This window comes from Callorhinchus milii, unplaced genomic scaffold (assembly GCF_018977255.1).
Source record: "Callorhinchus milii isolate IMCB2004 unplaced genomic scaffold, IMCB_Cmil_1.0 Scaffold9, whole genome shotgun sequence".
Classification (NCBI taxonomy): domain Eukaryota; kingdom Metazoa; phylum Chordata; class Chondrichthyes; order Chimaeriformes; family Callorhinchidae; genus Callorhinchus; species Callorhinchus milii.
This window is the reverse complement of record NW_024704750.1, coordinates 15,830,471-15,845,450: the sequence shown is the minus strand read 5'-3', so window position 1 is coordinate 15,845,450 and position 14,980 is coordinate 15,830,471. Positions and strand designations below refer to the sequence as shown.

The window sequence follows — 14,980 nt, the reverse complement described above, 5'->3', positions numbered from 1 at the left end:
TTCCACCTATTCTTAGCTTAGCTTGTGAGATCATTTTGGCTTCAAACTTAAGATGATAACAGAATTCAAGAAAAGACTTTGTTTTAATTCGGGAGCAGACATCCACAGTTCTTAGCAGAACCGGCTTTCAAATTAAAATTTTTAAATAATTTAACAATTTTCCACAATTCAACACAATTTTACTTAACAATAAGAATGGGTGGAATTTCAGACCTCTGGTAAGTGAAACATAATAATAATAATAATAATAATCCTCGCATTTGATATGGCGCTTTTCACGTCAGGAGGACATCCCAAAGCGCTTCACAGAACACACTGTAAAGTAAATTGACTGTATATTTGTGGGCGAACACAGCAGCCAATTGCGCACAGCAATGTCCCACAAACAGTCGTAGATTGAAAATGACCAATTTATTATTGTTTTTAGTTTTTGGAGGGATTATTATTAGGCGTGTGGAGTAAGGAAACTTGCCCAAGGTTTTGCCCTGCCTGGAATTGAACTCAGGTCTCTCACTTGCAAAGCGAGTGCTCTAACCACTGAGCTACAGGACTCCACAATAATACCCTTGTGAGGGGAAGGCAAGATTGAAACCTACAATCATTTTGATGAGAGGCAAATATTGTTATACCAACTCTACTGCCATCCACATAAGCCATAATTGGAATATAATACCTTTCTGACTATTGCTCTGTTTTTCTAGTGTTCCTTTCTAACGATTTGGAAAGGAACACAGTGGCAGGAAGGTGGAAGAACAATTTGCACTTGTGTAATTTCATTAGCGGAATTAAATTCACTTTTTGTTTTAATATCCTGCTGCATTTTTTTCATTACTTAGCAAATGTATCTCATTGAAGTTTCCTGATTCCATTATTTGTTTGTGTCTTTGTTTTTCCATAGATCGGGAGGTCCACAGAAAGCCCCATTGACTTTGTTGTGACCGACACTGTTTCTGGTAGTCAGAGTAATGATGAGACTCAAATCACCCAAAGCACCATCTCCAGATTTGCATGTAGGATAGTTTGCGACAGAAGTCCTCCATATACTGCACGGATTTATGCAGCAGGATTTGATTCATCTAAAAACATATTCCTTGGAGTAAGTACAGAATACTATCTGAACAGTAATACTGTAATAATAATTCTTGCGTTTGATATAGCAATTGATCACGTTGTCAAGATGCCTTGCAGCGCTTCACAGGATATACTGCAAAGTGGATTGACTATGGGCAAAATGTGGCAGCCAATTTGCACACAGCAATATCCCATAAACAGCATTGGAGTGAGTGACCAATTTTATTTGGGGGATTGTTGGCCAGGACACCAGGAGAAACTCCCTTCTCTTTTTGAATAGGGATCTTTAACACCTACCTGAACAGGCAGACAAATGTGAACTGGGAAAACATTAATAGTGAAGCCAAACCCAGAGAACTTCCTTTCAAATTCCATTTTAAATCTTCGCACATTACTATTCAAAAGAATCATCTTTACTTAATTCATGAAATGATATTTTGTACAACGGAGGCCTAACATTTTGCATACGATTACTGTCTTAAAATTAGACAAAATGTTGGAAAATTCTTAAATTTAATCTGACCATGGAAGCCAGTTTCCCTCAGTTCTTTTTCAGAACTTGTAGCACAAATTTGCATTTATATAGCGCTCTTCACATAGAGCCCATTTACACTGGCAACACAGACTCTGTGCTGGGTGGGGGAGAGAGAAAAAGTTAGAAAGAGATGATCAGAGGCATAGTCGAACAGGTAGGTTTTTAAGCTGAGGCTTGAAAACAGATAGAAAGGGGTGAGACAAATGGGTTGAAAGAGGGAGTTGTAGAGGTAGGAGCGTAGAAAGCTCAGCCTCTAATGGTGGTACGGGTAGGGCTGGGGAAGCCCGAGTTAGCAAATCAGAGGGGACGAGCAAAGAAGGTGCAGGAAAGAGAGGGAAATGCTAGAGCTGAAGGGATTTGTAGGTGAGGGCGAGAAGACGGAGAACCAGTGGAGTCTAGCAAAGCAAAGACTAGACCTACAGAGGTTGGTACGGGTGAGGATATAAGTCGCAGAATTTTGGATGAGCTGAAGTTTATTGATAACGGAGCTGGGGGAAAAACAGGTGAGGAGTGCATCAGAAACCTCCCAATTGGGAGGTGACAAAGACATGGATAAGGATTTTCAGCAGCATTTAGAATGTGGTGCGGGAGGGGGTGGTGTGAAGTGTCCAAGGTGAAGAGTTTGGATTCCAAATTAAAAATGAATTTACCAATTTCTCCGTAATTCTGCATGACCTTAAATTGTAGGATGTGCAGTTCAGGCCATGAGAATCTTTGTCCCTCTGGTATTCGCTACCATCATTTTATAACTAAAGTATTCTTGACCGTTTTACTATGTAATTGGTATCAAAGGGCATCTTTTACTTTACAAGCATCCACCATCCCTCAATTCCCTCTATCCCACATGCTATGTGGCTTTTTTTCATGCTTCTTCATCATCTTTTCATCAGGTTCATGTATTCCAGGCTTTGCTCAGAGAACCTTCATACAGTGCTTGCTACAACTGGTTTCCTAGTCACATTCTAGTTTATGCGTTATTCTGTTATTAGTTATTATGCATTTCGCCTGCAAATATATAGTCAATTCACTTTACAGCATATTCTGTGAAGAGCTTTGAGACGTCGAGAAGACGTGAAAAGCGCTATATCAAATGCAATAATTATTATTATTATTATTATGCACATCAAACACTCACACAAGTCTCATCTTTTTTTCATCGCCTGACATTTAAATGTAACTTCTAGAGATAAAAAATTGTAACAGTTCAAAACCAGCATTATTAATAAAAGAAGAAGGCATTGGAGAGTTGTCGATGAAGAATGACATTTTTCACTACAGATGGATATGTTCTTACACTTTTATTAGGAGAAAGCTGCGAAGTGGAAAAATCCTGATGGTCACATGGATGGGCTGACAACTAATGGAGTGTTAGTGATGCATCCACGAGGAGGATTTACAGAGGAGTCTAAACCTGGAGTGTGGCGGGAAATTTCTGTTTGCGGTGATGTATACACACTAAGGGAAACACGATCAGCTCAGCAAAGAGGAAAACTGGTATGTAAAAATTACTGGAATAAACATGTTGGTGTCCACCAATGTGCTATGTGCACCAGTTAACTCATGAAATGCACAAGATCTGTTTAACATGGCAGACAAGAAAACATATTTGGTTGGTAGTATTCTGGTAGTTAATGCATAATAGACGTATTCTACCAGGATGAGCATTCTTATATCAACTATTTAAATAAAAAACTGTGAATGTGTATGTTTTATAACTGCTAATTTGATTGTTATTAGATCTATTCCATAGTTTCCGTATTAGGTTTTGTGTGGTATGCGGAAGGAATGATACTTTTGTCTGCTTTCTTATGTTCTAATTTGCATATGCTATTTGAATGTTACTCGGTTAGTTCACAAACCATGACGCCAACTGTGAACCTTTGCAAATTCTCAACAACAAATTGATTCTACTCTGAAGACTTGTTACAGGAGTCTGTTCTTACTAGATTGAGGTGAAGGTTCGGGGTTTAAATTGATAATGGAATATTGGCTTTCAGGATATATCTCATCAAGATTGGCATTAATTCACAGAACTCGCAGGTTAAATGCAAAATCAATTGTTTCCTACCGATTAGGCCTTGGTTAAATTCATTTTCTTAATGGACTTATTCAGAAGATCAAAAACCAGTTCGGAGCTGTAGGGTTCATGGACTTTGAATCCGTGATAAATATAAATACACATGCCATATAAATGGTCTATTTTTGAAACTTTGTGGCTGTGGTAACACAACTAAACATGAAGGGGACAAATTCATTGCATCGAGCCTCCAGACCATGATTTGGAATCCCATCAAATGGAATACTAGTTGCTTAGCACTCTGCATACCATCTAAGGCAGGAGACCAAGTGTTTCCAAATTCCAGGTAACTCCTTCCAGCTGCTCAGGTCCCAAGCCTTCAAGTTTCTCGTCAGTCCTTTGACTAATATCCAGTTAGCATAAGGAGCGACAAGAGCAGTATATAGCAGCCTTTCGTGTAAGGAGAGTATCTCAAAGCTCATTGCAAATGCTGAGCAGTGCCCAAGGTGGAGGGGAGGTGGCTGAAAGCGCAGGGAAAGAGAAGTATTTAGACTAGTTTTGAAAGGTGAAAGGGAGTGGGTGAGGCAGAGGGATTTAGGAAGAGAATTCTAGACAATGAGTGTAAAGTGGCTGGAAGCTCGCTCGCAAATGTGGTGGGGACGAGTGGTGGGTGGGGTGGGGAATGTGTGCAAAACAGGCCAGAATTGATAGAACGGATGGAGTTGCTCGGGAGTAGGGTTGCAGGTGATACTGTGAACATTAACTGAAGATGTGCCAGGCATCTCAATGTGAATATGGATCCTTGGTTAAAAAGGCTTTGTAGAGCAGGGGCCAAATTAACACTATACCCTGGAAGCAGAATCAGCTGTATGGGGAGCTCATGTCTCAGCCAAAGCCCTTTAAATGAGTAACTGGATTAAACAGTTGGTGTTGAGCAAATGTGGTACATGACATTGGACTTTGACCTCATTAAAATAAATTGGACAGCATTCTGCAGCCTGAGAATTCTAGGCTGCAAATGGGCATCTGTGTAAGCTTTTTTTTTCCCCCCTGTGTAATGCCCATGGCTCATCAGGGATGTTGGCGCACAGTGAAGCCGCATTAAACAAAGCCACTGCCCTTGCGTTGGCAACATTACACTTAACCCAGTTAGCAGCGCTCCAGTGACAGGAGATAGTAAAAGACGGTTGCTTTAATAACATTAAAAAAAACCTTACAAGTGTTTCACTGAACTGCCCAACATGTTTCACTTTATACCTTAAAGTCTAAATTGCATGCTTTGTGCCAGTTGCATTGATCAAAGCCTCAGTGGTATAAATCTTTGTGGTAAATTGGATCAACTCAGCTCTCTTGTGTAAATCCACAGATCTATTCCAAATTATAAATTGAATTGAATCAACAATAACAATTTACACTAACATCAAAAAATGACCACTTCCCCACAGTAACCTAAAATGGCTATGTGCTACATTACCGAGATTCTGCATGCATCAAAAGCCAGGAGGTTTAGACCTGTACTCTCTGTGTTTCTATTTCTGATCATTTTCAAGGCAAATTGCCAAACTGCCGATTGCTACCAGCTCCACCATTTAATGTCGGAAGTTACTGAGCTGCAGTTAATTAACAAAGATGGTCATTAATCCAGGGTGCATCAGCTCCTTCATACGTATGGTCCAATAACTCCTCCCAATAATTCTTTCACGCGCCCACAAAATATACAGTCAATTTATGTTGTATAAAATGCAAGAATTATTATGATTATTATTAACTCTCATGGTTCAAATAAAATTGGTTTTAACATAAAAATAATTTAAAAAACATGAATCTTGTTTGATTTTTACATTGTAATGGTTTAGGAGACTAAACTTTTGCTCCTGGGCCATGCATGATAATGAGGGCACATTTTGTGCCAAGGATTTGCTACTGGGGCTGATTTCTACAAAAGATTGCGAGAATGAAGAGGCTGAAACTCCCATTGTATTTCCTTCCTAATGGGGAGGTTGCCTCCACTCAGCAGAATGCTCCTCTGAATGAGATCAGGAACTCAGTAATATGGGCTTACCACTGCTGTAATACACTGGCCATTGCATGCCTAAAGGAGTTCCAGAGGGTAACATGGAACGGAAACAGGCCATTCAACCCAACTAGTCTGTGCCGGTGTTTGTACTCCACACAAGCCTCTACCCATCTTATTCCCCTCACCTACACCCATCTATTCCCTTCTCCCTCATGTATGCATTAAATTTTCTCTTGCTTCAACCACAGTTCTTTCCAGAGTTCCACATTCTCACCACCCTGTATGTGAAGATATTCCTTCTAAACTCCCTATTACATCAATCCACTACCTAACTTATATTTATGTTCTCTTGTTTTGGACGTACCAACAACAACAGCCTATCAAAATCCACCTTATCAAAATCTTTCACCATGTTGTTGTTGTTGTTGTTGTAAACACCTCCGAAATCAATCAGGAGATTGATTTTTACTAGGTTTGGTAAGAAATAGTAGTAAAGATTATGGATTTATCCTTTATTTTTCACTGCTGAAGGTACAGCTGCAAAGTTGTTAGGTGAGATTGTTCTGAAAGAATGGAATTTTTAATATCTGTCATATTGCACCCATTTCCTTAGGTGGAGAATGAAACTAATGTTCTTCAAGATGGTTCCCTCGTTGATCTCTGCGGAGCAACGCTTCTGTGGAGAACGGCAGATGGCCTGTTCCATACGCCTACTCAAAAACACATTGAGGCTCTTCGACAGGAGATAAATGCTGCTAGACCACAGTGCCCGGTTGGGCTTAATACTTTAGCATTTCCCAGCATCAATCGCAAGGATGTCGTAGAAGAGAAACAGCCTTGGGCGTATCTCAGCTGTGGCCATGTTCACGGTTACCACAATTGGGGACATCGCAGTGACACAGAAGCCAATGAGCGAGAGTGCCCCATGTGCAGAACAGTTGGTCCATATGTGCCTCTTTGGCTAGGTTGCGAGGCTGGATTTTACGTGGACGCAGGCCCTCCAACGCATACATTTAGCCCATGTGGACACGTGTGTTCTGAGAAAACAGGAAAATACTGGTCACAGATTCCGTTACCACATGGTACTCATGCATTCCATGCAGCATGCCCTTTCTGTGCTATACAGCTCAATGGAGAACAGGGCATCATTAAACTAATTTTCCAGGGACCAATTGACTGATGTGGAATTGGAGGAGAACACAAAGAAAAAGAAAATCCTTTTTAGGGGGAAATACTGTGAAAATGATCTGCCACTGTTGCTCGATGATTGGCATCACCATTTGTTTTGGAAGGGTAGGGACGCTAGAGATTGCAGGAACACAAGGTACTTCTGATGTACTTCTGAGAACAATTCAGAAATTTCAGTAGGTGCAGGATTCGGAGGAGTCATTTTTAAAAGCTACTACTTTAAAATAGAAAAAAAATCCCTTTATTCTAACCTATTTTGCTACACTGTGCCCTTTGTATAGTTTTATAATTTATATGATTTTAATATATTATGTATATACTGTACTTGAATTGGCCTGTCCAAATATAGCTGTAAATTATTTTATGGCTGTTACGTAATCTAAGCAGGTGAAGTATTTCCTTTCTTTAGACATGTTCTTTTCTTCAGTAAAGGCATTCGGCAATGATTCAACGTCAGTTGGCTTCATTTCTCTGGTGTGCACACGTAAATGTTGAGCAGTTAAGTTTCTACTCCAGAGATCACTAAATGCTGAGATATTCTTTTTCAAAACTTTGCAAATCTTTTTTCAAAGAAATGTTCCTGAAATTCAAAGCAATGTTGCATTTTGCATCGGATTGTTGAATGATATAATTAGGAGCGGCCCCTAATCCTTCCCCCCATCTCTCTCACAGAACAGAAAAGAAAACTGTTACAAATTAACCGAAAATGAAAATAAGACTATCAATTTCCATTTTGTGCAACAATTTTCTCTCAAGTTCCTGTGACATCTTTTTGTGTGTGATGTTACATACTTTTTTAGAATACCAATAATTGCTGCTGGATTCCAGTCTATTGGCTCTGTGATGTTCAGTATACTGCTTAGTTCTGCTGTGCAGTGTTATTACCCAAATCTTCTATCTTCCACCCCTTTGAGATCAGTTTACATTATTGCACCAAACTACCAAAAGAAGTCAGGAGCAACTCGAGGTGGAAAAGTCATTGATTTGATTTACGTTGTGATCAGTAATGGTTTCCTTATTTGGTTCACTAATCCTAGGGTAGATTGTACTTAATATTACTGAACAGTATGGAAAATCAATGCCACCAGAGCTGTGGATTAACCCTAAAGCAAGTTGTGATAAACTGGAATGTTTGCAAAGTCAAATTGTAGAAAAACTATCCAGGATTCAAAATTCTCTTAACAATTGTCTTGTAATGAAAGTATTTATTTATAATACAAACATAACTTTTTTTTAGACCACTCATTTTGAAATGTTTTTTTTCGTAAATGTTTGGAGAAGACATTCGCAAAAACTAAGTTGTAACTTGCGGTTTAATGCATCTCTGTTAAAATTAGTATGAAAGTAACCTGGGATAAGCTATAATTCGTGACACAATCAAACCATTTACATTGCTTCCTCCCACACATCCCCCTCCCCCCACCCCACCACCTATTGTGTTTACTTCGGGGTGGTTTTGGTGAATGCAAAAATCACTGTCACCCTCACCAAGTCCTTGCCTGAAACAGTTTGTTTTGAAACTCTCAGTCCTATAAGTGAAATATTGACCTATTTTAATTTATAAAATTTGTTTTGGTATTATGTAAGATGCTTGCAGTTATGATGTCTTGAATTCCGAACACAGACTTTATAGGTTGGGTGGCACCGACTTCCTTTAAATATATTACAACTGTGCTATTTTATTTGCTTATTGTGTACAGAATATTTTTAAGGATGCTTCATGTTGTAAGCATTTGGCTTGAATATTACCATGTACATTCATCATGTGCTTCAGGTCTTGACGATTGTCCATGTTTTCTATTGCACCCTGTTGATTTCATGAGTCAAGTGACAAGATTTTACCCTAACGAATGAATCATTTTTTTTTAACCTTTTATCACTACCCTTGGCACTTTTCGGTACAACTGAAACTGATTACTTGCACAAAAATTCAGGTGAATTTACGATCATTCACTCATCATGCTACAAGAAGTTACAAAGTCATTTGTAATGTAGCCATTGGGTTTCTTGTTAAAAGCAAATTTACAAAACTAACAGCATTCTTGCCTCCATCCTTTTTTAAAATCGATACTGTATGCATTTATTCCCACTGTTACTAATGGAGTATTTTACCAAAGTATTAAACGCTCAACTACGTATGCTATGATAGATTTTGCTGGCAAAATTACAGGAAATAAAAGCATTAGAGAATAATCTTGCGGAAGAAATTCATCCTACTTATTAAATTGTTACTCTTATGCGCATTTGTCAACCTTGTCACATGACTTTCACCTAACTCAATCTGTAACCTTTGTTTACTAGTTTAAAGAACACAAATAATATTCTCAGTGGAAATATGGCCTTTTTGAGTGTTTTCATCAATTGTCACACCAGATGTTAATTTCTATCCATATACAGAATGAAGGGCTTTCTGATTTAAGTTTTCAGACCATTGCCTCAAGGTGTGTGTGCCATTGAGATTTCTCTAGTTAAAATGTAGTAGCTTTACATAAGGCTGGTTTGGAAATAATTTTGCTGGTGCCTCAAATGCTAACTGATTTCTTGTGATGTATTATCACTTGCTAATAAAGGCATTTCCAGAAATATTTATGTATTCGATAGATTTTGGTTTGGAAGTTGGGTTATTGTTGCACAACTGTACAAGTACTTGCTCCATATAATTCATAAAGATCATGAAAGGTCTGGATGAAGAATGGTTTTCGACCCATTTGATTGCATTATTTGAGAACATCAACCCTTCCATCTTCTAATTACAGTATCAAACTCTCTGTTAAATGAGTCCAGTGCCCTGGCTTTGACCACCCTCTCTAATAACCCTTTCCAACTATTTATTGGTCTCTATCTGCTTTGTTTATTAATGCCCTATACAGGACAAGGTGAGAAATGAGTCATCTCACAATCATAGGTCTTTTATCTCTTGGAAAGATCTGTCCATTTACAGAGTACCTGTGCCTCATATTTTTGCCCTGATCCATTTGTTGTATTGAACACTTTGTATAATATATATATATATGCATATATGCATATCTGATTGGCTCAAGTATGAACCCCACTGAGCTGTCATTGTAAGATGTTGGCTGCCTCCTCTGATTCCACACTCACCCCAGTTAAGGATCATCTACAAACCTTGTACCTAGTTTGCAAATCAAGGACGTAAATATATCAAGAGAGAGGAGTTCCCAGGCCCATCATGGACCACTGAGATACCTCAATCAACTCTTCCCATTTCAACCTAGCTGTCTTTACAACTACTTTCTATTTCCTTAGAATTTAATTTATCAAATTACTAATCCACATTCATGTTACCCTGAATACCCACTGACAGTTTATAAAGGAGTCCCTTGCATGTTTAGTCACCCTTCTTGAATAATGGGAACCCTTTGCTCGAGTTGATGGGGAAACTTTTCTGTAAGTATATCACATGAGGAAAGTTCTTTAGTTCACCAAATTTTATGCTCTTAATAGATTATGACTATTGTGACTCTCCTAAATCTATAATGGCAGATTTTTAATCTATTGCTGTGAAAGTACTCCTCTGTCCTTTATCAGAATCGTGTCCATAATTTTACACATCAGTTTTAGGCTAATGGGCCTGTAATTGTTTGGGTCATTTATGTCCATTTTAAATAGAAATATTGCTTATCTGATTCCAACAGCGCTTAGCGATTTTCCTTATCAACACAATCTTTTCTACCTCTTACAATACAAGGACATTTGCAACCAAACCTGTCATCAGTTACTTCTTGATTTCTTATTTCATTTGTTCTAACAATCTTTCAACCTTTGTGGTATCCTGTGCAATCAGTCTTCGTTCTTCACCTTTTTTGTGTCAACCTGTCTCAGTTGGTAGCACTCACACCAGTGAGTCAGAAGGCAGTGGATTAAAGCCTGATATCTGGAATTTGAACACATATAATCTCCGTTGAGACTCCCTTGCATTGCTGGGAGTTTGCTGCATTATTTGAGGTGCCGTCCTTTTGATGAGATGTTAAAGTCTGTCTGCCTGTTCAGGTAACTAAAAACTCCAAAAAGAGAAGGAAATTTCTCCCAGTGGCCAACAATCCTGGCCAACAATCCCCCAAATCAAATTGGTCACACACTTCAATTTGGACATTGCCGTGGCAATTTGACTGTTGCGTTCATCTACAAAATACACAGTCACTGTGCAGCACATCCTGGGAAGCTCTTTGAGAATCATCCTGATATGAAAGGTACTATATCAAATGTAAGGATTATTATTCTCAAAATGTGTTTACAAAGTCACAGAATAGGTTTGTCAGAGGCAAAGTAAGGTTCCATTCCCAGACTCCTCCTTAAACCCAGTCTAAATGTACTCTTTAGTATTCCGAAGCAAGAAGCACTGAAAACATAAAAGTGTTTTATTCCCCAGCACTGACATCCCTCATGAGCACAAAAATTCACCATCAATCTTTTTTTAACTAACATTCTCTCCCTTTGTCACACAATGTGCAGCTATGCAGCAAAGCCAATCTACAAAAACACCTTTCTTCTACTCGCTTGGAGGTAGGATAATTTATTTGTGCTTTGCAATGACTATGTGGGTCACCGAATGGTGGAAAGAAAGATGAGAATATGTAGAATGTATATTCTTCAAAGATGAGAATGATGAGAATACTATCAAAGCTGTGATCAAAGTGAGAGGTTTAGAGAGGTTTTAAAGATGAGACAAAGGGATGTGGGGAGGCATAGTGGTTGATAGCTTGGTCAGAAATGGTGCTATCGGGGAGGTGAAGAGTGAGCAGCAAGTGGGAGTTGGATGAAGCAGAGGGCATGAGAATTTGAATGGAGCAGATTGCACAGCAAGGCTATGGTGCAAGGACATGAATATCAGAACGATACAATGGTGGCAGATATTGAAATTTGCTGGTATTATGCCAGACTACGGCACTACCTCACCCCTCACGCTGCTGAAACCCTGGGCCACGCCTTTATCACCTCAAGGCTGGGCTATGGGAAATCTCTCCTCGCCGGCCTTCCCGGCACCTCCCTCCACAAGCTGCAGGTCATTCAGAACTCTGCAGCTTGTGTACTGTCCCGCACCAGGCTTCGGGACCACATCACTACCACCCTCGCTCGCCTCCACTGGCTCCCCATCCCCCAGAGGATCGATTTCAAGATCCTCATCCTCACCTACAAGACCATTCACGGCCTTGCTCCCTCCTACCTCTCTGACCTACTATCCCCTACCTACCTGCCCGTACCCTCCGTTCCTCTGGCTCCGGTCTGCTCCACATCCCCCGCCCCAACCGCCCTACCATCGGTGGCCGGGCCTTCAACCTCTCAGCCCCTAGGCTTTGGAACTCTATCCCCAGTGCCTTCGCCTTGCCTCCTCCCTTTCCTCCTTCAAGGCCGGTCTCAAGACCTTTCTCTTTGACCGAGCCTTCGGCTCCCCTCTCGACTCTCTACCCCCTCCTCACTCCCTCCCTTCCCTCCCCTCACCCTGACCATTTCCCCCCTGCTCGGGTCCTGACCCAACTGTACAGTGCCTTGGGACGTCCTCCTGACGTGAAAGGCGCTCTATAAATGGAATCTTGTTGTTGTTGTTGTATTATACTGTTATTATGGTATTTATGTTAAATTATGTTGGGTACAAATTCAAACTGGAGAGCTCAATGGGAAAATAAACCCAACACCTCTAAAAATATATTCTCACTCCTCTTTCACGCTCTTGACCTGAGAGCGCCATTTGCTTGACAAGCAGGGCTCAGATTGCTTTTGAGTGTTTGCTTTTGGGAAGTTGATGCAGCTTAATGTTGCAGCTGCTGCCGCATTTTATTGCATAGAAACTTGCAGGTACAAGTTCAAATGATTCCTGAGTTTTATTCTGAAACGGGGATGGCCATGTGTTAGATGATTTCGAACCATTAAAAGAGTTTGGGGCAGATTTGAGGCCTTGTGTAGTAGCTGATGGTCACACTTTTACAGTGCTTGGCAGAGTCAGACAGAGTTAATAAAATTATACTACACACAATAAACAAGGATACCTTATAAGCTGTGATACTGCAACATATCAGGACTGTATAAGTTGATAGCAGCACTTTGCTCGCTGGTTGTTGTAATTCTGCTGTCCAAAAGAGAATACTTTTACACTCTCAGCGGTTCTCAGTTGTTGGAAGCTTGTATTCCCAGACAGAGCAGTTTTGGTTTCTATCATAGTTCCCAGACATGAAAAGTTTTATCTTTGATTTCTTCACTAAAGGCAAATCAATTCTATACACGGTTTATGTGTGACTTTTTCTCTGCTCCCTTTCAGTTCTTAAAAGTGTTGGGAGGATGTCTTAAAAGTCATTCTAATCATCAAATGTGGTTCTACTGTAAAAAAATGATGATATCCCCCAAATCCTTTAGTGTTCTTTTTATTACAGCAGTTGTTCTCTATTGTAAAATCGGTCATTCACTTCATGGCTCTCTGTGGGAAATTGCAAGTTTGCTGCCACATTGGCCAAAAAATACAAATACACTTTGCAGTAAAATCCTGTGAAGTTCTTGGAGTGTGTGAGTTCAAGCCCTGACATGGGACTTGAACCCACAACCTTCTGACTCAGAGGCAAGAGTGTTACTACTGGGCCAAGCCAAAGCACATGTAGACGTTGGGGAGGACAAGTTTGCAGGACTATCGGGAGAGAGCAGGGGAGTGGGATTGATTTGGATAGCTCTTTTAATGGCACAGACTCGATGGGCCGAGTGGCCTCCTTCTGTGCTGTATGATTCTATGAAGAGCATGATCCAGTCTTTGTGTGACATTCATGCACTTTCCAGTGGCGATCATTATACAGTGATCAACAGTGATAACTTCAGCTGACTTCTGTTTCTGTGGCCTGGAGTCAACCACAGCTGCTAAGATCAAGAATGGAAACGTTGCCTTTCCTGTTTTGTGCAGTTCAACAACAACAAGCTACACTTGTATAGCGCCCTTCACATGGGAAAGATGTCCCAGTTCAGTTCAGACTGTATTTACACACTGAGACATCTTAGCAGTTAATTCTGATCAAAGGCAGGATATGCTTCTGATACCAAAGTCAGGACAAAACCCAGCTGCTTATTTCAACTACTGAAACAGTCTTAAGTCATTTTCAATGAATTCTGCACCACATAAATTGCTAAAAGAATAACCCAGACAAATATATGTGTTGGAATTGTGAAATAATGCTTTTTACGCCAAAGGCTTGGAATTACTGTAGTTGTGAATTTGTAATTAAAGACAAGCTGTTGCCTAACCACTGGAATGTTTGAGATGAAGACAGAAGTCAAAGTATTTGTAACACTGAATATTTTTGAAGGTTGACTGTAAAATTGCTTGATAAATTGCATTTCGCCCACAGTCAATCCACTTTACAATATGTCCTGTGAAGCGTTTTGAGACTTCTCGACGATGTGTGATAAGACACTATATCAAATGCAAGGATTATTATTACCATTATAGGAATTGTAGCCAAAGTCAAATTAAACGAGGAGCCAACTCGAAAAGCTCCATCTGTATTGAGACACTGTTTTGTGTGTTTAAATTCCAGATTGTAGAGACGTGATGCTGGACACATTTCAAAGTGAAAGAATCTAAGCATTTGAGGAAACCAATCTTTGAATGTATACATAAAACATTTTTGCCCCAAGGCTGTGCTTTTGGTATGTCTGTTCTTCTTCTCAATGAGTTGATCAGCTTTTCGCCTTTGTCTAGCAACATGACTGAGTTTCCTGCTGCTGCTCAGCACCTCCTCACCCCTCTTTCCTCCCTCCCCTTCCCAAATTCCCGAATATCCACAGAGAATTTCATTCGTTTGTCTGCCCTCTCTGTTTTCATTGAGTGGCAGAAAGTTGCTGGCCAGCTAAATAGCGTATGATGCTACAAAGCATTTAGTCCTCCAGTGCTGATGTGTTGCTTTGAATATATTTATCATCTGTCTGTTTCAAATCGCAGACTGCGTAATACGTAAAGTGTTAAGAATTGAAAAAGTAGTATCGAGAGAATAGCTGCCAGTATATCAAAGGAGGGAAATATATCAAAATAAGGTTTGACACTATATTAAATGGTTTTGTTTACACTTGGATGAGATCCATTAATACCCAATAATTACAGGATCCATTCCTTACTGAATACTCTTACCTGCTCCTGGGAGCCTTCAATTATACATTG

General features: G+C 39.8%; 1 protein-coding gene across 1 annotated transcript in view; it reads left to right on the top strand.

Annotated features, from left to right (window-relative positions):
• The window catches only part of LOC103178501 (E3 ubiquitin-protein ligase pellino homolog 2), a 45,631-nt gene extending 36,218 nt beyond the window's left edge, over nucleotides 1–9,413 (top strand). Inside the window, exons 4-6 of the mRNA XM_007893290.1 lie at nucleotides 899–1,096; nucleotides 2,912–3,100; nucleotides 6,254–9,413. Coding sequence (XP_007891481.1) covers nucleotides 899–1,096; nucleotides 2,912–3,100; nucleotides 6,254–6,820 — 954 coding nt within the window. The 3' untranslated portion in view covers nucleotides 6,821–9,413. The remainder of the gene's footprint in view (nucleotides 1–898; nucleotides 1,097–2,911; nucleotides 3,101–6,253) is intronic.
• Nucleotides 9,414–14,980: the final 5,567 nt, after the last annotated feature.